At 36.7% G+C, this 26,221-nt stretch overlaps 1 protein-coding gene across 4 annotated transcripts; it reads right to left on the bottom strand.

Annotated features, from left to right (window-relative positions):
* Positions 1 to 182: 182 nt before the first annotated feature.
* HPGD (15-hydroxyprostaglandin dehydrogenase) lies at positions 183 to 25,094 on the bottom strand. 4 transcript variants are annotated; one of them, XM_032686202.1, is made up of 7 exons: positions 24,909 to 25,094; positions 24,616 to 24,739; positions 20,579 to 20,685; positions 10,444 to 10,540; positions 4,273 to 4,349; positions 2,217 to 2,380; positions 183 to 1,134 (listed from the first exon to the last, which is right to left on the bottom strand). In XM_032686202.1, exons 1-7 carry the CDS (start codon positions 24,999 to 25,001, stop codon positions 996 to 998), a joined length of 801 nt encoding a protein of 266 aa, XP_032542093.1. In that variant the 5' UTR covers positions 25,002 to 25,094; the 3' UTR covers positions 183 to 995. The 4 variants fall into 4 exon arrangements, with proteins under 4 accessions (XP_032542093.1, XP_032542094.1, XP_032542096.1 ...); XM_032686204.1 differs by lacking the exon at positions 2,217 to 2,380 and having other exon boundaries at positions 996 to 1,134; positions 24,909 to 25,074; XM_032686203.1 differs by lacking the exons at positions 10,444 to 10,540; positions 20,579 to 20,685 and having other exon boundaries at positions 24,909 to 25,083.
* Between the last annotated feature and the right edge of the window lie 1,127 nt (positions 25,095 to 26,221).

Raw genomic sequence — 26,221 nt, 5'->3', positions numbered from 1 at the left:
CCATGGAGTACCTAGGTTTGTTGGATAAATGTAGCTGGGGACTTACCTGGATTCAGGAGGTCCAGTAGTGCTCAGGAGGTAGGAAGCTCAACTTTTATTTTCATTGCCACTATATGACATGCTGCATCTCAGAATATGTATTGTGAAACCAAAACAGACATGTATAAAACATGAAAAAGACCCAGGATTGAATTAATATTTTAATCAATCAGGAAAGAAATTAGATTTAAAGATTTGGAAAATGAGATCTAATGAGTAAGCAGGCATTTCAAACAATGCCAAAGTATTCATCCTTGTATATACAGAGAGAGAAAATTCACACACACACAAATATATATATATATATAAAAGAAAACAAAAATATTTCTAGATTATTTTATAAATACCTAAAATCTAAGAAGATAAAAATCTGTACTTTCTTATATGATATGGAACATACTAATATATATGTGCATATATACACCAGGAATTTGAATTTTGAATATACTTATATATATGTATATATATATAAGGGATCTGAATTTTGCCTCTTTTTCTGTTTAACTTTCAAAAGAAAAAGTAAATTCTTAACTCCTTACAGAGCTTATGGGCTCGATTCCTGAATTGAATTCCTGGTCTGAAGAATTGAAGATACAAGTAGGCACAACAGTGAAAAGAATTTTAAGAAAGTAAGTCAGGTCCACCAAAATACACTTGGAGTCTGTAGATCAGAACTACCAGAATGAAAAAAGTAGCCCCTATTACTAAACAACAAAAAAAGTCTTCAGAGTGGTGTGTTTATTATACTAAATAAATAATCTTCTTAGTGTTTTTATAATCAGAACAGAGTGGTAACATCTTCCCACACCAGATTTTCTTGCCCATTTCTTTGTTATAGCAAACATTTGAACACTGTTACTGCTCTAGATAAAACATTAACCCTTTTCCCCAAAATTACTCTTTTCAAACTTTTTATATTTAAGAAAAGCCAGGAGTAATTAGCACAAAACTATTATTTATCTCTTTGATGATGGAAAAGGTGTTTGGCCGTATTGCTGAAAATGAATCCCTTGGGATGCTGTAATCTTCATTACTTCTCCATTTAGAGTATCATCTTCAATTATTGTTATCAGTCCCTCAGCAATTGTTGATGGGCTGAAAAAAAAAGTTATTTCAGATTCATGATATAATAAAACGTGAAAAGGACAAGTAAAGAAACTCAGTGTAAATCTATATAACCTGAAAATTAAACAAATTTTTGTTTGAGCAAATTTACTTTGAAGAAAAGCAGAGGTGGTATGAGTGTTTCAGGAGAGATATTTAGTCTCCTCAGTCAGGACATACATGTAAAGTGGCTGCTTTACAAATTGTCATTTGTTTGCTCTAGTTTCTGATAAACCCCTGTGAACATCCAAATGCTACTGGACTTCTATCAAAGTTTTCTCTGCCAGGAAAATGGACAGAAGTAATCCTTACACAATCACCTGCAGTTCTGCTGTTGATTCATCCTGTTTCTGTAGCAGGACTGACATACAAATTAGCATGAGGATAATTTCACATGCAGTTTGCTGTGGTGCAGTTTGCAATGTATTTTACATATGGAAAAGTATGGGTGAAACAACACAGTCATAGCATTTCCTTTGTGCAGAAGCATCTGAGCAGCCAATTGTTAGAAACTAAGAAAGTGTTAAAAAAACCCACTTTATGCTTGTCTTGTTCTCACAGGCTGTCCGAGATGTCTGCTTTTGGCCTTTGTTGGCAATACTGTAATGGGTCAGATAACTCTTTGATCTGAGGCACAATAGCTGCTACTGTGCTTTTATGAATTTAGTCCAGTTTTTTCAGTTCTTGGTCTTCTGTCTTGTTTCACTGGCAAATTTTGCAAAAATTCAATGCAAATTATATACCTTGTATCTCACAAGAAGTTTGATTAAAGAAATTTATGAGGGAACACCTAGGTCTATTGAAAACTAAACACAATGTATTTAACTTAGGAATTTGATTTGCATTTTCCTGGGAATTGGGAATGCGTATGGGGATATATTACTGTGAGGGTGGTGCTGGAAAAATAGCCTTAGATGTCTTCCTTTTTTTCCTTGTTTATAGGATAACACATTTGATAGTCTTTTGTCTGAGGCAGCATTTCCCTTTTATTCTAATTTTTCTAAAAGTGCTGTTGTGCGTCTTTGTTCCTCACGAACAAAAGGAAAAAGCCCGCTGTATCTGACTTGACTTACTCCATCACGCCATAGAACTGCATCATATTTTTGATCTCATCCTTATATGAATAATATTGTCCCATATTCTCTTCTTTATCTATTGACTGAAGAATTGGTGTGTTGACAAATCCTGGACAAATTGTGTTGAGTCTTACACCGTAGTTGTCCATATTAGCAGCTAACTAGAAAAGAGAAAGGGTTAGACATTTGTCATCAACATTTTGAGACAGTATTGTGTAAGTTTTTAGATAATGAGATTTAACACAAAGTACTTTTCAGCCTTGCTTAGTAAGCAGATTTTGTTACTACTGATTGTTTTGTTTCAAACTAAGTTTGAAGCACATTTCCTGTAGTAATCATACTAGATTACTAGGAAAAAACCTGTTTGTTTTGCTGGGAGAACAATTCTACAAGAAATCAACACTCTTATTTGCATGAAGCTGTTTTTTTCTAAAATTTTTTGTTATTAGTGCTCTTAGCATGTCATTAAAAGTATTCTAGGGTGATGAGATAACTCTTCTAAGCAAAACCAAGAAAAAAAATCTCCCAAATACATGAACTTTTTTATTAAAATAAAACTCTGAAATAAAGAAACAGTATCTCTAAGATTGTATTTGCCTTCCTACACAACAGAAATAGGATCTAGTCTTTATGCCTAGAACTGTAATGCTAAACCTTTCCAATTGCTCTGTTGTCCCTGCCAATGTATGAAGCTATCACTGAGCATCTCCACAGGAAAGTCCCTGTGAACTCCAGGAAGGAGGCACTAGTCTTTTCAGGAAGTAGTTCAGGAACATGATGAAAGCAAGACGCACAAGTTGTTCTGTGCCCTCATTTGTGGTTCTGCCAAAGTGTGTATGTAGCAGAGAAGTCTGATCAGCATTCAGACATGCATTGAATGCTGGATGAACTTTCTTAGCACAGAACTTATGAACTATACATGACATATTCAAGAATAATCATAAATGTTAACGCTACATTCTATTTATTTTAATATTTAACAGGAATCCTTTGGGGTATTATGCAAGTCTCATGTCATTTTCATGGTATGGTAGTCTGCCCTTTTGGTCTGATGGAGAAAAGAAAATCAAGTCCTAGATGTTAGGTATCAGACCAGCCCAACATTAGGCTGTACTACCTTCCCTGGTAAATACTGTAGTTCGCTATGTTCATTATTCTTTTTCTTCTTGACATTCTTATGTTACTTAAAGACAGTGTTTCCTCTAATTTACTTTTGCACTTAGATGGTGTAATCTATATTTATAATGAGAAAAACAAAATGCAAGCCTAGGTGTCAGGTTCTTGATGTGTTTAATGTAGTATATGAAACACTTATCCATACTATTCTCTTAAGGTTAATCTGAAAAAGAATTTAAATTTGTGTGGGCATGGGGGCATAAAATATGGATAAAATATCCAAAGTATTATTTTAGGTGAATAATTCTGTAAATCAGGTTGGAAATCTTGTACTAGTAGATTAATCTATTGAAAGTAACCATATCTGCTCCCTCCAAGTTACTTTATTATGCTGCTTGTTCAATTTAACTAGGAAGTTTTGCAGTCAGAGACTGAGACTTACTATATGGTCATCTTACATGTCCCATCTTGAATGTGTCATTTTGCCTTTTGGGAGTATTAAGACTCAGTAAGAATAAGTGATGGTGAGTCCAAGTCACTTTTGTACACTTTAGTGCCTATTTATCATTAAGAAAAGTAACCAACCTGACTGACAAGTAAGGAAAACAAAATGTTAAGTGACTGGGATGGGGTTCTGAAAAAATTTTTAAAGCTTGGATTAGAATTTGGCTTTTGGGCTCTTCCCACTCTCCTTAAATTACTTTGCAACGTCTTTCTTCCATGCTCCCAAAACCTCAAATCGGTCATTAACACACAGATGCCATACTCATTCCATCTTTGGATTGCCTTTGTGAAAGGAGGGAACCTCCACTGCTTCAGACACTTTGTTTCCTTTCAGAAAATTAATTCCAGTTGTGTGGCTATAGAGAAGGAACGTGAAAAACTTCAGCATGTTCTGAAGGAGCTGCTGATACTCTTTTCCAAAACACATACTTACTGCTATTGATCGTGTGAATCCAATTACACCGTGCTTTGTAGCACAGTACACAGGTTGAAATGCAGCAGGCATGAGTCCTTTAAAATAAAAAGATAGCTGAATAAAAATGTTGAGAACTCCTGTTTATGATTACCTTAGACACACATATAGGTATATAATGTAAAAAAATGATGATATATTTATAGAGATACAACAAAATAGAGTAGTAAAAATGTGCAGATTATATTTTATATTCTGAGACAGGCTGGGAAAAGATATTAAACGGATAAAAACACAAAGAGTCAAAAGAACAGTAATAAAAGAAAGTGTAACTTTTAAGAGGAAAAGTTTTATCTATGAAGTATGACTTGGAAGAGAGGACAGGATCTGGAAGAAAACACTCAAGAATGAGATTTTTGAGTCACGTTCTATGAATTAGTAAAGTATTTAAGTATATAAAGGATGTGAAGTATTTTAGATAAGCTTTGATTTCCAACACCCTAGCTGATGTGAACTGGACACCTGCATTAATTTACAGTGACTTCAGAGAGGAAGTGTGGGAAAAGGAGAAGCAAAATAAAAAATGACTGCTAACATCGTGAATCTTGATGGTGAGAGGGGGAGAGCAGAAATTTTTATTTATGGTAGAAAAAGAAGAGAGAACAGAGGTTTTGAAGGAAAATTAAGAACTTAGTTCTAGTAAGACTGAGTTTGACGGCCAAAGAAGCTAATCAAGAAGAAATGACAGATCATGAGTACATATTCATTCCTGCCCATTATGCCAGCAATTTCCACTGTACAATGAAAGCTGAACTGGACCATATGGATGCTGTAGTTTCACCTGAAAGCTATGTCCTTATGAATAGCAAACCTTGACCTGTCTTAAAGTTAGAGGATAAAATTAGTCTGTGTTCCTTAATGTGCCATTGTAAAACTGGATAGTGATTTTGATGCCTTAATGTTTGATTCTGTTGGAAGTAATCTCAATTAATAACTCACATCTAGTATGGTTGATTTCATTTTTCATATTTCATATCTTTAAGTGATACATTCAAGAAGGGGTGGGACTTATCTCAGTGGAGATGAGGAATTCACTACCCAGCTCCAAATATGGATTTACCAGAAAAAATATATTTGCCAGAGACTTGCATGGGCTCTTTGCTCTGGAATCTGTTTTGTCTAAAGGAAAAAACTTTCTAAGACAGCACGAAGTTTTAATTACGAACCTGAAAGTTTCAAGGTTTTATCTTGGTTTATATGCTACCTTCGTGATCCAGTGAAACCAAGACTGCTGTTAGCACTTTTCAATAGTGGAAAGTGAAGAACTAAACCTAGTGGCTGGTTGTTCTCTTTAACTTGTATTTATTTGCTTAGTTTGGACTAATGTGTTAAACTTCTGCTTGAGAACTCACTTTATGAAAATGGCTTTTGTGTTGTCTCCTGTGAGTTGTGATCACAACACAGGCTTAATATTCCTCTTTTTGTTGAATTTTGATGATCATCACCATTCTTCAAATTATTGGAAACATAGGAATAGTAGCACATTAGAAATATTATGACACTATTTTTAAAAAGACTCTTAAGTACTTTTACATGCTTTAGATAAAAAAAATTCCAATTAGGCTGCAGCAAACAGAAATAAAACTGACACAATTTAGTGAGAGATACTTAGGAGGAATTTAGAGGTAATTTTATTTTTATTTTTTTAAGTACAGTGAGACAAATTACTTTTTACTTGAGAGGGAAGAGAAACAAAGTCAAGAAATAAACAAAGGAAGGACACAGCTCACAATAATGAAGTGGAATAAGGTTCAAAGAGTTACTTAAATGGCAAAGACAGCAAGAATAACTAAGCAGAAAGGGAGGAACAAATAATTTTTTTAAAAAAGCCAGTTCTTTTCTAATTGAAATTATTATTTTTGCTGAAGTGGAGAACCAAGAAATAATCAACTGACTCATTTTCAGCCCAAACAGCTAAGACTAGTCTTAGCACCTCTCACACAAAACAATGACAGCCCTGTCTTACTTTTCTTCCTGAGTTTGGTACTGAGAAACACGGTGTGGGTTTTCCAGTTCTGAGCCACTTCCCTGCACTGGAAAGAGCTGAACTTGTTGGTGATGTGTCCTAAGGACTTTCTTAGCAAGTATTTTGTGATGAACCACTGTGTGATATTGAGTCTGCTCAATTCAAGCAGTGAGCAAAGATGAGTTCATAACATATTACTTAGGACATCCTTTTGTTAGAAAATCTGGATTCTGTTTGCTCCTTCCATGAATATTTAATTATCTTATACAATGCAGAACGGCTGTGAAACAGACTGGAGAACATTATGCACGAAATAATGGGGGGAGGAAGGGGAGAGTGTTCAAATGGATGGGTTAGTGTACTTCTGGAAAGTGATACATGTGTATTTTAATCTCTCTTAACAAGGGGTGGCAGCTATGCCTACATTTTTCTTTCTCTGGATGTTGCTGCACAGTGAATTGCAAATGATTTCATGTTGACTCAAGATGCTCTTTGGTTTACCAAAACCAGTGTTAACTGGTCTTTTTATATTTTTCTCAGTTGCTGACAGGTTGACAGAAACAGCTCTTGCCCTTGCTTATACTCTAGTCCCTTTGTTGTTAGAGTGGCAAGATCATTCTACCATTGGAGATATGGTGTCAGGCTTTTCACTTCAATGCCTTATTTATCATAGTCAATAGTTTCAATATCCACATCTTGAGAAATTAGTACTGGAGGTGGAAAATTGTATCAATAAGCTTGTATTGTTATTAGTAAGATTTGTTGAAACTGAAATTTCCCTTCAGTCCGCTGAAGAACTTTGATGAAAACAGAATTAAGCATTTTTCCCCAGTTATACTTTCCCACTGAACACATATTGCCTTCAGAGGTTTGAACAAGTCTCTTTGAATAAGATTTATTAACCTTTTTAGTTTTTAGTTGGACTTTGACCCTTCTGATTTTTTCACTGTATACCCTCATGACATCCTAGCAGTCCTCCTGAGCGCCAAAACAAAAGACACTCAGAAATCCTAGCAGAAATTCTAAGCTGTGCCATTTCTCTGATTCCTTTAATAGTGAACTGAAGTCTCAAGGGAATAGTTTCTAAATTTTTTAACCTCATTCCGTTGGATTCTGCTCAGTATCCTTCTTTTAATAAAGCGGAGGGACCAGAAGCTCTTTCATGATCATGAAATTAAGGCCCCGGTTGTACAGCCATTGGCACTTCTGCTCCCCTGTATCACTGTGATACAGTCCTTACTCAGTGATGTTAACCATATTCTTAGTTTTGTTCTTGTAATATATACAGAATCAGGTCCTATTAAAGCCTGTTTGCTATGATGGGTACTTTAAGTATTTCTTTGGGCTGAAGCTTTCCATATAAAAGAAGGACAAACGAGCTGCTTGTGGAATCTGAGTGCTCAAAGTCGAGTGCAATCAAAGCACTTATATGACGGTACAGCAGAAAGGTGACCATTGCATATCGAACAACCTCTCAATCTGGGTGGTATGCTAAAAATTTTACCATTTTTAAGCCCTTTATGAAAACTCTGAAGATTTTTTGTCTGCTAGAATCCAGACAGATACAAATTCAGTTTTATAAAATACCTTCTTCAAAATATGAAAGCTACCAAGACAAAAGTGTATGCATGACTTTCTTTCTCCCTTTACTTGCAAAAAGTGTAAGGTACCAGCCACCACAAGGTAGAAGACAATGTTAAATCTAATCAGGTAAATAATCTCTTGAGTTAAATTTAGTTTTGTATGGTTTCTCTGTTGCTTGTAACTATTCCATTAAACAAAATAAAGGTAGTGTGTAGCTTCCTACAGAAGAAATTTTAGAACATTTTACTCCTTGAATTTGAAATCAAATTTTTTTCAATACAAAAACCTGCAGTCATTAGAATTATTTTTTATGGGGCCAAGTTAGAAGTAAAATACATTTCTCATTATTTCAGTTTAGTAGCATTACTTCTTCTTGATATGAATACACAAATCCAATAACAATCAGATTTATAGATCTGAGACACAGCTGAGTGCTTGCTGCATGTGCTCACATATTTGTCTCCCTCTCTTACCTAGTCCTGTCCTGTGGAGAGACTAAAGAAAGGAAGACCCAATACTGGAAAGACAGGGTGGACACTGGCTTTAATCCAGCTGAATGAACAGTTTAAGCATCGACTTCATAGGAAGCATTTAAGTAGTTCCATGGGTGTTTGAAAATGTAAATCTGTAAGGCTTAATTCTGTCCCTAGTCCAAATCATTGGGAAAATTCCCATGGCGGAGAACTGGAAACTAATTAATGTGTAAAGCAAATATTATTGAATGTTACGTAAGCACTAAATACAATTCTTTTTGTTGCTCATCAAGACACAGGAATAGTTGCTATCTGCACCTTATAGAGAACTTGCACAGGGGGGATCAAAGCCACTCAAAAATTTAATGATCAACAGAAGCTAGTTCTAAGAAAACACTCAAAAAGAATAGTAAGCAAGCCAATGGCAGTTTGCCTTTCATATATGGAATAAACTACAGGACCTAGACGTTCAAACTGGAAAGGAGAATTAGAGTCATAAAGCACAAGTAGTAGTAAATAAGTAAGCAATAAAAATTAGTATATGTTAGCTTTTAAAGTGTGTTTTTTCTTATCCTCTTGGAAACAATTCCTAAATACAAGCCATGTAAAAGAAAACAAAACAAAGAACACTTTGTTTTGTCAGATACCCACAATCATAATGGCACAATGTTAATGTTAAAAAATTAAGTAAATAAATGCAAATTTTAATCAAAGAATTAAAACAGCTCTTACAAGCTCTTAACGAACAGAACAGCCAAGCTTTTAGGTCTTAAAAACAAAGTCATTTTGTGTGTATCTGAGACTATTTAGAAAAGGAATCAAACTACTTGCTACCTCTGCCCTTTTTTAAGCACTGCCTGGGCACCAGTGTTCGTGTGAAAATGTTTAATCTTTTACTTGTGTTGGTGAACTCTTGTACTGCAACAGCAGTTCCTTCGGGTTAATTTGATCCCCATGCAATGTCCATTCGAGCCAATAGGGATAAACTTAGAGGCGTCAGTGGGCAACGTGTTAGGCAATATTACAAATGCTGACTTAAAAGTACACAGAGGCTTTTAATAAAGAACCTCTCACCCGTATGAGATATGTGCATGTATTAAGTCAGATCCTCAAGATCCATATGCATTATCTTAATAGGGTGAACTAGACTTTTTATCACAAATGCTAAGGTTTACAGGAGAACTTAGAACATCCACACCTATCCACAGTCAGTAACTATGGCCAGTGCTCTTAAATGGCTTTTCATTGTTAAGACAGATAGGAATATCCTGGAATAAAATTGCTCTAATTTGGTAATCTGCACAGATACCAAAGAAAGCTCTGACAATCCAAGTGTAAACTAGCATATATATTATTTTTCCCAGACAGTATAGCAGTAGAAAGAGAGAACAAACTCTTCAAACGAAAAAAAGAGAATGCAAGTACTTCCCCACACATTTTTTGAGGAAGGTTGTCAGATGACATCATTGTCCCTATATAGTTTCCCCTTCAGCTGTGCTTTTTTGCTGTGAGCCCAGTCATTGCAACATTGAGTGTACCACAGGAAATGGTGCAGAATTCTGCCTCACAACTGAGCAGCAATAACCCTGACCCATATAATGCTATTTTTATGCCGATAAGTTGAAACACAGTTATAGCATAGACAAAGAGTGAGCAAAGAAAACACTTGCTTAAGCTCAGTGAAATATGTTAATTTTATGGCTTCTCAAGCGCAAGTAGATCACATCTGAGAGGACTTGGAACAGAGTGGGTGTATGACAATCTTTGTTAGTAAAGTAGATACAGTCTAGTCTTAGATATTCCTACAGCTGTGCTCCTATGGAATTGAATGGAGGAATTTACATCATGCACAACATTCTAAATATGAGACCGATAGGTTAGGAAAATTACTGATTTTTCTATTTAACTATGCTTAAAAAAGCAAATGAAAGTTGTAGTGATTTGATATGCTTCTGTTGCTATGATGAAAACCAGGTCAAAATAAATATAAACATGGAAAAATAAACAGGGAAGAGCCATAAGAAAGAAGAAAAAATATGACTGATAAGTTTGATTCATTTACTTTAGAACAAAAAGTAGTAGGAAGCGTTTTGCAGAAAATATTCTCACCTGCCAAGGATGAGATATTAATGATTACTCCTCCATTGCCTCCATTTCCTTTTCTCATGTATTCTAGGCCAAGGTAGGTTCCTCTAATCACAGATGTCTGGTATAAGGGGAAGGAATTATCAAAGATATTCAAAGATTATTTGAAACTATTAAAATATTTTACTGAATTATTTATGGTATACAAAGTATCTTTCTATTGTGCTCCTACAAACTGAAACTTGTTTTTATTGTGGTGTGTGTTGCTTTACCAGTGATCCTATTCATACTTTGAAGATTATAAACACAAAAGACACTCCACAGTATTGCAACTCCATAACTTCAGAAGTGGGACTGCAATAAATAGAAGTAATAGCAGTTTACTTATTTTTCTTAAGAAGATATCAATAATCAAACTAAAATATTGCAAAGTGAAATAAGAGCCACGAAAGAAATTAAATAAGTAAATTATAGATCAAACACACACCTTATCTAAAAATATAAGTGGCAGATGAACTGATCTAAATCCCATCATTTTTGTTGAGACACACTGTTATACATGATAAAAAACTGTACAGACTGTATCTGAAAATAACATTAACACTTAAAACTGCATTTGGCTCAAGTCACAAGAAATTTACAGATTTTAGGATTAAGAATATATTTCTGGTCCCAGGATATTAAAGATCTGTATTATTTTCTGGCTAAAGTTATGGGAGCTTTACTAGTCCTCTCAAATGAAAGTTAACCCAAACAGGCAAATACAGATAAGGTAAAAAAAAAATTCTAAGAGATGTGAAATGTTGTTAGCTTAATATTAGTTGCAGTATGTGATTTTTACAATTTTTTTTTTTAAGAAAGTATTTTGAGGAAAAAGAAAATTTCTGAAACCTATATAATCCTGATTCCTTAAAATCTGGTTTTGATCCCTAATGCAGTTAGAAATTCTGCTGAGATTCCTCTCACTGAACTTTCAGACATTTAAACTGAGATGTCCAAATGTACAACAAGCCTGGGGTTATCAGCCTCCTGGATGAATCATGAGAGACAGTTTCTCCCAGAGAGTGAGTCACTTTACCTGAGGTTTAAACAAACAGTAAGAGAAAGGCAGCAGACAGGGCTCCTGGTGGAAGACAGTAACTTTAGTGAAACAGTGTTACAGCATAGAAAAGCTTTTTTTTGTTTCTCTCCTGAGAAGTTTTGTGTCAGCTAACATGTTTTTTAAAAATATTTTGATTATTAGCGAAAGGATACTATAACAGATGCTTTAACAGAACCTTTCTGTTTTTCAAAATTCTCTTCACTGTTGTTCAGTCTTGAAACATACCAAAGTAAATCTGATTTCTCTTAGATGTTCTGGAAAGTAGCAAATCCCCTTGTAAAGGTAATCTAATGCTGTTTAATGTTGATTGTCACATATAAATTTGATTTATTAAACCCAAGATTGTTAATGTCCAGTAGCGTTGCCATAAGGCATACTTATTCTGATCATAAACTAACTGGCACCTCAATTGAAATTAGATTTGGACTTAAGGGTGGGTGGTATTTTTTAATATATACTTATGATAGGCTGTACAGAAGATATTTAGAAAGAAAGGGGTTGTACAAAAGATATTTTAGAAAGAAAAGGGGTTAATGTTGTCTATGGAGAGCAGGTGCAGGTCTTGTCATGCCCTGGAGCAGTGGCTCAGCCTGTTGAGCAGAAAAAGAGAATTCCACTTAGGATGATTAGAGAACATAAATCAACTGAAGAAGGAAGCAGCTTGGGGCTCCTTAAGGATTTTTCTATTCCTCCAGCCTTCTAAGAGATAATAGAGCTAGATTAGTCCTTGTACAAACTACAATTATAAAACAAGAAAAAAAGTGGGTTGCTTGACTCTCTTATGAAAATTACTGTATTGTTCTTTTTTTCTCTCTAGAATCCGTTAACTTAGTATTTATTCAAGTGGCTGGGAACATGTTCTCCTTTACACAAAGGTATTGTGAGAGGTAGTCTTCAGAATAAAGACAGACTTCCATTTGGATATTGCCCCTTACACCTGCTATATCCTTGTAATCCTTACCTGTAATCCTTGCAAATACCTCATTGAGTGTGGCTGATTTGGGGTGAAATGGCTATTTATGATGTTTAGGCTGGTAAAGTAAAGAATTACTATATTCTGTAGATAGATAAACTCTGAACCTCATATCCAGGGTGAGAAGAACCTATCTGTCTGCACACTCAGCAGGTGACACTTCAGATGAAAAGCATTGCGTGATAGATTTCCCATTCTCTTTCCAGAATCCACCTCTCTCCAGGAGAGAAAATTCTCGCAGTAGTTCCCCAAGGAAGACAGTGGTGGCAGAACTTACTATAGGATGGAAGTCAACAATGTGTGCTTAGCAGACTTAGTGCCACTTTCCATTTGAGCCTTTTGATCCAGCTGAGTTCATGAAGGGAAGCTGGCTCCTCATATCTGGGTGTCAAACACTCAAATGGGAAAGAGGTTTCCCAAAGAAAAACAGTATTTGGATTACTGTTTTCCAAAGAACAATAGCACATTTGATTTTGGTTTTGTTATGAAATCCATCTTCGCAAGTGCACAATCTGCAGCCTCAGGCCTCCTCTCATATGTGACTTTGGATTCCTAATTGTTGACGTCAGAATGATTAATCTGCACTCTAGAAGAAAGATCATCATCTGTTACTTCCTTATACCGTGAAATACACAATAGAAAGTGAGATGGGCAAAGAATTATGTGTTTTCTGCACAGTTTTCTGGGTTTGGGATATGATTAAAAATGTCTCTCATTTCCCTTCCATAAATTGAAAGAAACTAAAGGTCTCTTCAGATTGTGTAGTTCTCTAATTGAACTTCTAAAATAATTTAATTCCATGCTCTTAACCAACAATAATTCATAGCTTGTCTGTTGCAAATAGAAATTCTGGGAAAGTTAATTTTAAAATTACCTAATTAAAAAAATTATCTGACTTGGTTTAAGATAAAAATATGCTGAGAGACTGTACAGGAAAGCAATTCAGAGCTGAAATTTTTGCAGTTCCTTTGTTTAAAACTGCAGTTAGTGGAATGGATGTTGTTCATAAACATGTCAAGAACAAAGAGTATGAAAGTTGTCAGATTTGTAATTAAATGTAGGTTAATCAAGAATTAGGACAGCTGACTCTCACACAGTTTTTTTGACCCTGGCTATGGAAAATTAGTATCATTAAAATCAGAAAATAATCTAAATTACTGTCCTTCTAGCTGTTGAAAACCATGTGATTTAGCAACACTGCTGTTTATTTTCTTACTGGTATACAGTGTTTTGCTATAGCACATAACGAAGATAGGCCATCAAGGTGCACTGGAAGTCTGAGTGGTCTCCCAGGAGGGCAGTTTTACTCTTCAAGTGCCAGTGGAAAATTTAGGATTCTTTCCAATAAAGTTATAATATAAACATTAGTTTTCATAAATTACATATTTAGATTAGAGATCAGACCTTCTGAAGTACTATAAAGTAATAAACTCAAAGTGGTATCTGACAGCATGATAAACATTGTAAAATAATTATGCAAATACTCTGAGCATTTGCACTTGCTTTTGAGAGTATCATATCAATAATTGCTAACTTATTTAATGATTTCTTAAATGGCAATTTAGGTATCAGTGTCAAAATCAGAAATAAAACTTAAAAAATCCTTGATTCTTGACATTTCTATGTATCCCATGGCTGTATAGCTTTAATTGTATCATTCTAAAGGAAATTATATATTGAAACTCTGATTCTAACTGTACTCCAAGTCTTCAATACTGCACTAATTCATTTTTTTCTGCTTTTGGGAACCAATGTCAGCCATTGTGTACAAATTCTTGTATTCCAACATTATACCTCTAAGTCAGTTTTCATACTTTGTATTCCATTCTAGCTTTATCCATTTAAAAAAAAAAAAGAAGAAAAAAAAGGTTCTTCAGTGATGGTGCTCAGAACATCATTAATCATCATCTTTTGCAAGTGACAATTTCTTTGAAGGTAACTTAGTACACAGTGCTTTCTTCTAGTGTTTCAAGGCAGGTATTCCAACTGACATAGTTTCTCCTATTTAACAGGAGTTTTACCTATCTAATAAGGTTTCCCTTCCACCTCTGTCTGATACTTCTGCTGCCTCCTTATGCATGCTAGTATTTCATGCTGAGAAAATATATTAGCTCTTCAGTGTTGAAGATAAGTACTATATTGCTATTAAGATGGTACAGCAATATGAATTCCTTTGAGGGAAAAAAAGGGTAATCAGTCCTAACATTTTGTATAGGTTCCTGAGCTAACATAGGTCAGTGCTAGGGATAATGAACAAAAATGAAAGAGCCATGGACTTGTGGTTTCATAAAGCAGGTTAGCACAGAGCTGGAATTTGACCCAAGATCATTTGCCTTTCATACTGTGATGTTGTAAATTGATGGCTATCTATAAGGAAACATTTAAAGTACCTTGTAAACTGCATAAGACAGAGTTCAAAAGTCTAAAACTAAGTGCTGCTAGTGGTACCCATGGAAAATTTTAGCATTTTGCTATTGGACAGGAAGGTGGGACTGATTTTTTTATAATCTATATTTTCCAGGAAGTAGACAAGTTGTAGCAAGGATGCAAGTCCCTTGGCATTGCTATGTAGAGGTTAATTTAATTTCTATGAAATTAAATTGGAGGCTCTTGAGTTTGAATTTCCAGCTCAAACTGTGGAAAACAAGAAGTCTAGGGAGGGAGAGGTAAAAAGGAGAAAGGAATGCACAGCAGGATTTGTTCATTTGCTGCAAATCCATAGCTTTTTTTACAAGGTTGGAGTGAAACACTATCTTTTAGTTTTTTTATGGTAGTTTTCTTTACTTCCCCCCTCTCCACTCCACACACCTCCATTCACGAAGGACATTTGAATAGCATTGCATTTTGAATAGCTAGGCTTAAGTACTTTCTTAGTTTAAAGACATTTGCTTTTCATTGTACTTCAACTGTGGTTGCTATAAACATACATTAAAACTGTAAGCTAAAAAGTTCATTGACATACTGTGCAATTAAGGTAGGTCACTGTGTCCTTCCTAATGCAATATGAATAATAAAAATAATTATACCTATATGCTTCTTTATGCACTTAGAGGATTGACCCTCATGTCACTAATTTCAAAGGAAGTGTCTCTTTTTGGCTGCATCTCTCCATAGACACTTGGTCCCCCTGATATAAAATTATGCTGAAGAATAGGCGACTAAGCTAGTGAATTTCTAGTTGTCTTAGAAGGCAAACGTGGTAAATCAGTCACATACACCATTTTATCTTCTACAGATAGCAGTTTGTTTTGGTTTGTTTCTGTGTTGATGGCATTAAGAAACAGTGCTTGCCTTTGTCTGTGTTGTGGGATGAATCCAGCTATGTGTCTGGGTCACATTATTTTGGGATGAAAGTTCAGTCCTTGTCATTTCTCCTGGTACACTGGGAAAGGCAAGCAATGTGTATGGACCAGACGAAGGTTGCAGCATACTCCCAAGGGATCCTTTGTATGGCTTGCACAGTAGAACAGCCTTGTGATGATCATGAAGTCTTTGTCCCAAAAATAATTCAGTTAATCACTTCTGGTGTTTACTTAGTTACCCTTCTGGTTTCTGCCAAGACATTAACTGCCCTTTTGAGGAATATTTCCTTACTGATGAGCAAACTGATTTTGCAAGGTTTGCTAATTACTGGAATATTTATTGCACCGTGAGCTATATTGAAAGGGGTCACACGTAAATATACAGTGTTGCATTATCTTCTCTATAGTTCCAATCCAAATATTTTGCAGGGACAAACCATGAATTTGGTAGACTTCTTTTAGTAACTTTTCTAAATTTATGCAAATTGTTACCTCACTCATTTATGGAAATAACTTATGCAAATCCATAAAAAACATAAAAACTTGGAATTTTGGGTATTGCTACATTTTGTCTAGTAACGCATTCGAATTCTACTTCTTTCTGGGGAATGCTTAAATAATTGGATCCCATGTGACTGGGTTTTTTTGATGTGCCCAATTTCTGGCCTGCAATTTAAAGTTTTGCCATAATGCATTAAAGTGTGCAAAATCATCACAAAAACAGGAGATAGTTGTGATTTTGCATTCAAATTTTTTCATAAATCTGTGTAATTACATTTGGGAAATTTGTTTAAATATATGTACAAAATTAATTTTTTAGCATAATAAAACAAGAAGGTAGTCAAAATGTCACATAAAGTGCTTCTGAATTTTTGTTTAAGGTAATACTTAAAATGCAAGAAAATGTGATACCAGTCCTGCTACATTGAACTGTATACTGCAAGCTACGTCAGTTTTCAGAAACCTCTGACATGAACATAAAAAGGGAATCTGCATGTAATTTGGGGGGTTGTCTTTAATGTAAAATGTGCTAAGTGCATTTGTACAGAGAAGATATTGTAGTTATAGTGGCCACTCTAATTACAGAGGTTCCAGAAAGCCTACATCATCAACACAAGATAAAATCACCAAAATTTCTTAGAATACCCAATTGTGTTTAACTAACATATATTTTCAAGGCTCATAAAGATGTGGGCTCTTTTCTTGCTTTAGAGATTTGAAGAGAAAAAAGTCAGATTATAAAATTTTTGGATCCCTAAGGTAAAAGTTCATATGAAGTTGAATGCAATAAACACTATTCTTATGCTGGAGTGCTGTAGGTAGGACTCTTGGTAAGAACATATGTGTCATATGCCCCTGTGCTATTCTGTGCATTAGTATGTGTATGTGTGGTGAACTGTTGAAACTACACTGGTAATATCTGTTTAAAGTGGAATTCCTGTATGGATTTTTTTTTTTTTTGCACCATAGTAACAGGAGTGAACACTCGTATGGGTATGAGCAGTTGAAGTGGCTGTTGATTAAGCTGATATCGATCAAGTTCACACCGCGAGCTTTGGAGTTTTGAGGTGACAAATAGATGGCATTTCTGGAATACTTAACAAAAGAAAGTAACAGAAATATTTATAAAGTAATGAAAATATGAATGTTTAGCACAAAATGGAGCAAAATGGTGGAAAACACTGCAAGAGAAATACCTTTTTAGCAGTTGATACTCCTTCTACCCCCATCCCCATCTTTATTAAGTTGTATTTTCTTGCTCTCGGGAAACTGTAATGGATACAAGTAGGAATTGTGTTTTATTTCCTCTTTTTCCTTGCGAATTAAGTTCCAGTTTTTGAACTTGCTTCTTCATTTCTGTTCTTCATGCTTTCTCAAGCAGTACTAGCAGAGAACTTCCTTACACTCCTTTAAAAATATTCTTGAAGACCAACCGGTTCTGTGAACTGTTTTAGCCATAAAGAACACACCCCAGATGTGTTTGTTCTGATTTATCTTGCTCTATACTGCTCTACTTTTGTACTTTGTACTTTAAACTGGGGCAAGGAATATTTGTCATTTCAATATATAAATGATATCACTAAGACAACAACTGGAATGTAGAGGGCTTATTTTCCCTTTTTAAAATAAAAAATATGTGTATTATGTGGATCAAAATGTGTGACTGTAGCAATTATTCTTGTTCCTAGGAATAATACAAAGAATACTTAAAATATCCCACATCAGGGAAATAGAGACATTTTTAAAACATGTAGTTCAGACATACTTTGTTCCTTTCAACAAGAAGCAAAAAACTCACCTAGGGTCTGCTTTTGCTCAATCACTTGTAATAAGAAAAAAAAGAATAGAATCCTAGAGTTGTTTAGGTTGGAAAAGACCTTCAAGAACATCAAATCCAACTGATAACCCAGCATTGCCAAGGCCACCACTAAACTGTGACCCCAAGCACCTTATCTATAGGTCTTTTAAACACCTCCAGAGATGGTGACTCAACCACTTCCCTAGGCAGCCTGCTCCGATGCTTGACAACCCTTTTGGTGAAGAAATGTTTCCTGAGATCCAGTCTAACCTCCCCTGGCACAACTTCAAACCATTTCCTCATCCTATCACTAATGTGGAAGAAGAGGCTGACCCTCACCTCATTACAACCTCCTTTCAAGTGGTTTTAGAGAGTGATAAGGTCTCCCCTGAGACTCCTTTCCTTCAGGTCAAACAACCCCAGCTCCCTTAGCTGCTCCTTATAAGACCCTATACCAGCTTAGCTGCCCTTCTTCAGATATTCTCCAATACCTCAATGTCTTTCTGGTACTGAGGGGCTCAAAGTGAATATGGAATTTGATGTGCAGCCTCACTAGTGCTAAATACAGAGAGTCACTGCCTTGCTCCTGCTGGCCACACCATTTCTGGTAAAAGCCAGGATGCCATTGACCTTCTTGGTCATCTGGGCACACTGCTGGCTCATGTTCAACTAGTTGGCTGTCAACCAACACCCCCAGGTCCTTTTCCATTGGGCTACTTTCTATCCATGCCTCCTGCGGCCTGCAGTTCTGCATGAGGTTGTTGAGAACAAAGTGCAGGATTGGGCATTTTGCCTTATTGCACCCCAGACACTTGGCTTTGGTTCATCTATCCAGCCTGTCCAGATCCCTCTGTAGAGACCCTCCAGCAGATCAACACTCCCACCCAACTTGGTGTCATCTGCAAAACAGCAGAAGGAGGTTCTCAATGTCTTCTGTTTGAAGCTCTTGTCACTGAAAAATTATTAAGACACCACATTATTTACCTGGACAGTAAATATCTTCAAGATTTCATGATCAGAAGTGCCTTTAGTTTTTGAGCTAAACTGTAAGGTGGGTGACAGTCAAATATGTTTCTCACATGGACTTCGGTTTTTCTAGTGATGACTATCTGTGTTTGCAAATTTGATAGGTGAATGGATGTCTACAGTAACTTATATCCTGTGTTAAAACCAGGCACAAAAATAGAAATAAGTTGTCTAGAACACAGATAAAGTCTTCTTTAAAATTCAAGGGATCTGTATTAATAGATATTGGTATTGCATATTACCGAGGATGATAGAGTACTGTTACTTCACAATATGAAGTTTCCTGATGTTTGATTTTTCAGCACATTATAGAAATTAGAGAATGAGGAGGAAATATATGTACTTAAATCTTGAAGGATATGTGAAGAATAGACAGATTTAATAAAAGGTCAAGAGAAAGGTGGTATGGAACTTAATTTTTTTTCCCAAATACCTATTTTGACATTAATTTTTCTGTAACTTCTCTCATATACAGTTTGTCTTACTTGTCGTGGGGTTGTTTTGTTAATTTGTTTTCATGGAGACATTAGGATTCAAAGACAAGTAGTTTGGTCCTCAAAATTTTTGACAAAAACAAACTCAGTTTTCTTATTCTGAGCTTTCTTGTTGCCTGACAAATTCCAAATGAGAAATCTTCACATCTCACTCTTCAAAGCTTCCTTTTTCTACTTTCTTTGCAGTAAGTATGATCATGGAGTGACTTGTTGAATCACCACTGAATTAGGACTTCACAGGTGGTGAAATACTAGCTGGTCAGAATTTTTTTAACCTAGAAAGTTGGTCTTTCCTTTGGAGCTTAGATATCCCAGTAATATACTCTAAATTAAAAAAAAAAAATCCATTGAGAAACAGATATTGTGGTTCTTATATCAAAATACTGGTAATAGTCTGTTCAAAAATGAATTTTACAACCTTGTTGAACGTACTGGGTTTTAACACATAAGTGCTCTTAAGAGGTGTGCTTCTACCAGTGCTGATGGTGAAATGGCTCAGATTATATGGTTGCTTTGTTGGTGAAGAAAATGTGGAGCTCTTGGTTGAACGGCAAATGGCAACTTATCCTCTAATGCAGGCCAGCTGAGTCTCACAAGTAACTAAAATGTTCTAAAACCTTCATATAAACAGACTGGGCCTACTGTGGATGCAGCTCTACTTCTCTGGCAGTCAGTTGTTACTCCTCTGTAGAATTTCATTGTGTTTTATAGAAAGAGAACGTTTTCTGGTGATAGATAGCCTGAGTACTTCTACGCAGTGCTGCACGTCTCAGACAGTTTAAAGGACCCACCACACACCCTTTCTTTGGTTAGTACACATGCAGTTACGTGGTTATTGTTTCAATAGCTGTGCTTACCAATCCAATAATTAATGCTCTGTCATATGGCACAGTCTGTACAAGCCAAGGCTGTTAAGTGTATTCCAGCTTTAAATATGAACATGTGAAAGGAGATAATGCTTACCAAGTTAGTTTGTATAGTGCTTTCCCAGTCCTTCTCATTGTTCACTCCAGCATTATTAACCACAATATCCAGCCTTCCAAAATGTTCAATTACTTTTTTGAAAGCATCTATAGGAAGATTCAAGGGTGAAATTTCTTAGCATTTGTGGAAAGTAAGACATAAAAGTACCTGTGTAAAAATTAATTCTTTATTAGTCTATCAAAATGTCTTCATTGTTTTCTTAGCCACTAATGGGCAACATGCAATTAAATGCTTTATCTAACATGCACTAATATTAGACATAATCAGGGAAACTGAAAGGATTAAAATACCACAGTTACCTTTTCATTTGGTTTTATGATGTCTGATAACAGGAGCTAATAAAAGTTCTTATCGTCTATACATTTTGCATTAGATAGGATTTTGACACCCTAATTATGTAAATTAAGCATTTACAGCTTGATTTGTAACAGTTTGACACAGTTAGTGAATTCAAGATTTGACACCATCTATTTTAAATGAAAAGTAAAAAGCTTCATGTGTTCAGAACAATTTTCTTCATTCGGTCTAATTTTTATTTAATGAATAATTAATATGAATATTTCAAATACAAATAATTCATCATGATTCTTGTTTAAATATATATATTTATGGATACAATGTTATACATCTTTCTCGTGTGGTAACTTTAATAATCTGTTTCTCAAATTCAAATCTTCTTCATTTTGATGATAAAAGTAGTGACCTGTCTTCCAAAGAATTTCAAAATAAAGAACTGGGAAACTTCCACAATGACATTGTGTTCTCCCAGGTGACAAGGTTTAGAACTGAGATAAAAGATGTGTGTGGAAAAACATCATGATGTCACAGTGAGGAGCAAACTCATGAAACCTGCCTCTGCTTTGACCGGGTAGTTAGATGAGATGACTTCCAGATGTTCATTCCAAACTAAGATTTTCCAGGACTAAAGACATTATCTGACATGTACATATAGCTTGTTTGGTTTTCCCTTGATTCTTATCACTAAATATTTATTATTATGTAAACCAAGACACCACCTCTACAGTATTATTTTAAAAAACATTGTTTGATGACTGACTGAAAATCTACAGTGTTTCAGGTGTACTGAAATTATGCTTGATAGGTCTTAATGAAACTATTTCACTGAAAGATGATCCCAGGAACATCTTCATTCTCTGATCTTTAGTATTTGGCTATTCAGGAGCATAGCAGCAGCTTTCAGACACCTACATATTTTTACAGCAGTTGAAGGGATGTACAAAGTTTTTTCTTGTACCATACAAGAAAAACAGTCAGTAGTGTTACAGCCTTTTCTTTACCTGAATGCTGCAGGTCCATCACGTTCTTCACATCAAAACAAGAGCTAGGCAGCTGATGGAAAAGGTTTTATTTGTCCAATTGCCTTTATTGTACAGATTTTTCTAATATTCTTATTCCATACTAGAATATTGTAATATTACTAAATCCTCTAGTTTTGGCTGTCTGCCTTTTTGGCTTTTCTTATGTTTGTTGCTAATTCTTTCTCTCTTTTCTCAACTTAACTCTTTAATCACTTCTCATCTCACCAATCCTGCATCAACAAGGGTAAATGGAAACCTTTGGCTTTATTACAAGCAGAACTGAGTATTTAACTTAGTTTCAATGAGTAAAATAAATACCATTTGGGTCCTCAATTAACTTCCAAATTTTGGAAACTGGCTGATTCCCTCTTAGGCCTTCTCTAAATAGCATCTTTCATCAACCTATTTCTTAATAGACTCTTTTGCCTTCAAAACCCACCAGGGATAATAGTAATTTTGCTAATTATTTGTTTATTAGATTCATGGACTAACCGTAGTTTTCTAGTTTACCCATTGAGAAAAGAGCCAAATGCTTTTCAGCTGTTTTCATATCTATGTATGGAATATTTCTGGTAAAAGTTTGTCTACAGGAATCCCATCTCTTACCTATCCCCAAAAAGAATAAACTCGCTGTAAATTCTTAGTAAAGTTCTCATTCACACATCAGTATAAGCTGACTTGTTTTTGCCTTTTCAAATGTAGAACAATTCCTTTATGTTGCACGCTAGTTAGTGCTTATGGAACCATAAAAATTAAAAGCAGATGATCATATGAAACATTGAGTGAAGAAGTAAAAATGAAGAGGAGTTTCCATTTTAAAGGAAAAGTAAGAAAAACAGTGGAAACTAAGCACAAACAGCAGTTATAGAGGAGCTTCTAAGATATCCTTGGAAAGCAAAAGTAAATGTATGGTGATTTTTCAAAAGTAGGACAAAATAGAAGACTTTTATGGGAGACTGAAAGAACCACCAGAGAAAAGAGTACAGGTAAGACTTGAAAGTAGATGAAGCAGCTGATTTCCTACCCTTAAGCCTTGGGTACCTACAGATACTAGTTCTAGTATTGGAACTTGTTTCCTACTGTTATAAAAAGAGGAACTCCATTCATGCACATGACCTTTAACATAAAATACAGGACTTGATTCATCCCGTAAGACCTTTAAACACTAGGTATGAAATGAATCTAAATTCATTAAGCAGTAGCATACAATTACAAGTGAAAAAATTGAAAATAAAACAGTCAGAAAACCCCCAAACAACAAACACCACCAAAACCAACACATAAACCCAAAAAGATTGTAAGACATGGTTGCAAATTTATGGTAAGAAATGTACAGCAGGATTAATATGATTATCAGAGAAGCATATACAACAGCTGCTCTTTCTGTTTGTGAGAGCCCATTCCAATCCTACTCTTTTCCTACTAATTTGGTTCTAACACCTCCCTTGCTGACCCATTCTGCTCACTCCAGCTCCCAGTTCACACCCTATTGGTCCTGCACTACCCTGGCACTAAAGAAAGGAGGAATTGTGGGAGAGAAGGCACACTGGGGTAACCAGTGTGCTACACCCATGCTACAGCACGTGTTACTCCTACCCCTAGGATGCTTTTTCTTGCTCCTAGGTTACTCCTCCCACTTGGAGAAACAGTCAATAATCAACCTAGCTGATAAAGACTTTGTTTGCTGATTAGAGAAGATCTCATATTTAAAGTCCAGCATCTCTCTTACAGACAGGCACTGTAAAGCTATGGACTTAGGCATAGTCATGCTAGCTTGGAACTGTAAAAAATATTGCTGAATTCTGGAATAACTGTAATGTTTTCTAAAAGAGGAATGGATATGCTCAATGACCACTCTTGAGAAAGTGACCAGTGAAGTTTAACAAACAAAAACAGAACTAAAAATATTCACATCTAGTTTGGCAGAAATTAATCTGGGGAAAGAGTGCTGAAAAAAGGGATGTCAAAATCTGTATCTGAGTCACTACCTATGATTGTATCATTTAATAATGAACCTTTGATGAAGTGATGTGCCTGTTATGAAATATTGTGAAGGGTGTGCATCAACATTATATGACATTCTAGGAACTCAGTAGGGTACACTGTTTCACTAAGTGAAAATAGAAGTGCAAATCATTCGTGAGGGAAGCTCCTTGCATTCCCTGCATCTGCAAAATGCGTGTGAGGTGTTATCACCCCACAGTATAGTAGCATGCTATTTTTTGCTTTCAACTGTGGCAGTTCTGCTTTCAGCTGTGGCAGCATGCAGTGAAAGTAAGTGTGCTGGGTGGAAGGAGCACTGCAACCCAGCGCAGAATTTATTACGAGGGAATGCAGCTTGCAATCTGTGCTGAAGCCTCATAAAAACCAAGTCTGAGCTTTAAAGTTTATATATATTACTCATAAAATAACAATTATCTTCTACAGAGGCTTTAATGCAAAAATATCACACACAAAACCTCAATAGAAAGGATTTCTTTGGCTTTTCTTTCCCATGTGCGAAGGAAAAGGGTGAAACTGTGGTAGTATTATTTCACATCTGCAGGTTCGGAAACAAATCCTTTTTGAGTCACTGTCAGAAGCAGTCGGGAGCAGGCTGTCCCCCAGAACCTTTCGGTGCACTCTTACCGGTGCGGCAGACCGGGCTCTCTCCGGTCGCTGCGCTTTACACCGGAGCGCAGCGCTAAATTTCCCTACCTTTCAGCTGCTCCTGATCCGTCACGTCACACTGGATGAACACCGTCCTCTGCGCTTCAAACTGTTCGTCCAGGGCCGCCTTGCTCTCCTGTCCGGCCTCGGAGTTGCGGTCCAGGAGGGCTACCTGAGCGGGGAGGGAAGTAAACGAGTGGGGGGCGGGCGGATGGACAGACGGACGGGTGCCCCGCCGAGCCGAGCCGAGCCCCGGGGGCTACCGCCACCTCGCGCCCGTGGGTTCTGGCTGGAGGCAGAGGGGAGGGAAGGGGAGGGATGGCGCTCTTCCCGAGACTTACCTTGGCGCCCTTGCCCAGCAGCGCCTGTACGAAAGCCCGTCCGATGCCCTGCGCCCCGCCGGTGACCAGAGCCACCTTCCCATTGACGTGCATGGCCGCCGCGCTCCTGCCGCCCGCCCCGCGCCCGCCGAGCCCGAGCAACCCAGCGCGGTGTCACCTGCCCGCTTTCCTTTCTCCCTCCCTCCTGCCCTCCCTCCTTTCCTCCTCCCCCTCCTGTGAGGGGGGAGCCGCCGCTGTGGCTCATTCCCCCCCGCTCCCTTCTCGTGTGACCGAGAGCCGCCCGGAGCTGCCTGGGCGGGGGGAGTAGGGGCGGAGCGGGTCATTAAATCGTTCTCCCGGGTGCCTGGATGAACCCCAGAGATCAAGAGCCAGAGCTGAGACCAGATTCATGCCCTCTTCTCACTCCCGGGCTTTCCGGAGAGGACCGGCTCTCTGTGTCTTCCGAAGAACGGGTCCCAGCTACAGCTCCGCTCGGTGGAGGGGGGGATATGCATGTGTGTGTGTTAGAGTATTTGAGACTCCATAAATCGCGTGAGAAGCTGCTACAAGCTTTGATAAGGGCTCTTGGCAACTCTTCGGGCTGTGTGAGTTTTGGTTGGCCCAAGTTGCATGAGCAGCAGGGTGAGGAATTAAGAGTTCAGCCTCGAAAAAAACAAACATAGAGCCCTTTTTCACACTTCAAAACAGTCCACCAGCCTTCTACCTCTTATTCTGCTACTAAGCAGAATCTATTTGCATGAAAAAGCATCCATTAAATGTTATGGTTTTTAGACATATCAAGATAAGTGCTTTCTAGAAACTTGCAGGTCTGTGGATAAAGTAGCTTATACCTTAAAATGTGTTTAACCACTTTTACAGTTTATAAGTCAGATTCTGTCTGCTACATTAATGTGAACTGTATGCAACTAAAATTTCTCAATACCAAGGTATATCACTGTACATTAGAAATAAGAGCGACCTTAACAATCTGAAAGCTGAAATAAATTTTCTTGCTTAACAGTCTGTTATGAGATTCACAAATGTTATCCCATAGAAAATGCAATGCTGTGGAGTGTTGGGCAGGCAGAAAAATTCCATTGTTTCAGTCTTAAGTTCTCTAAACATGTACATCGTGCAAGTGCATGTGTGTATTAACACACACACACTTGTCTTTTGTGTTCTCTGTTTTCTTTTGCCTGGTGTATCAGGTTTAAACTTCTTGCTTATGCTTTCAAGGCCCTGAAGTACTCTGTCTCAGACTGCATCTCTATCATTAATGTCTGTTGTCATTTCTCCTAACTTCTCAGCAGCAGTGTGCCTACCATGCCTTCTCT

Source organism: Chiroxiphia lanceolata, chromosome 4, assembly GCF_009829145.1.
Source record: "Chiroxiphia lanceolata isolate bChiLan1 chromosome 4, bChiLan1.pri, whole genome shotgun sequence".
NCBI lineage: Eukaryota > Metazoa > Chordata > Aves > Passeriformes > Pipridae > Chiroxiphia > Chiroxiphia lanceolata.
Note: the sequence above shows the minus strand (reverse complement) of the source record. Positions and strands in the feature narration are given on the sequence as shown.

What these genes read in the sequence shown, in the direction of transcription:
- HPGD (XM_032686202.1), bottom strand. Translation starts at nt 25,001, where the DNA reads ATGCACGTCAATGGGAAGGTGGCTCTGGTCACCGGCGGGGCGCAGGGC. An exon ending in GCACTATACAAACTAACTTG is followed by an intron (nt 10,541 to 20,578) that starts GTAAGCATTATC and finishes CCCTTATACCAG; the next exon opens with ACATCTGTGATTAGAGGAAC. An exon ending in TAATATCTCATCCTTGGCAG is followed by an intron (nt 4,350 to 10,443) that starts GTGAGAATATTT and finishes TTTATTTTAAAG; the next exon opens with GACTCATGCCTGCTGCATTT.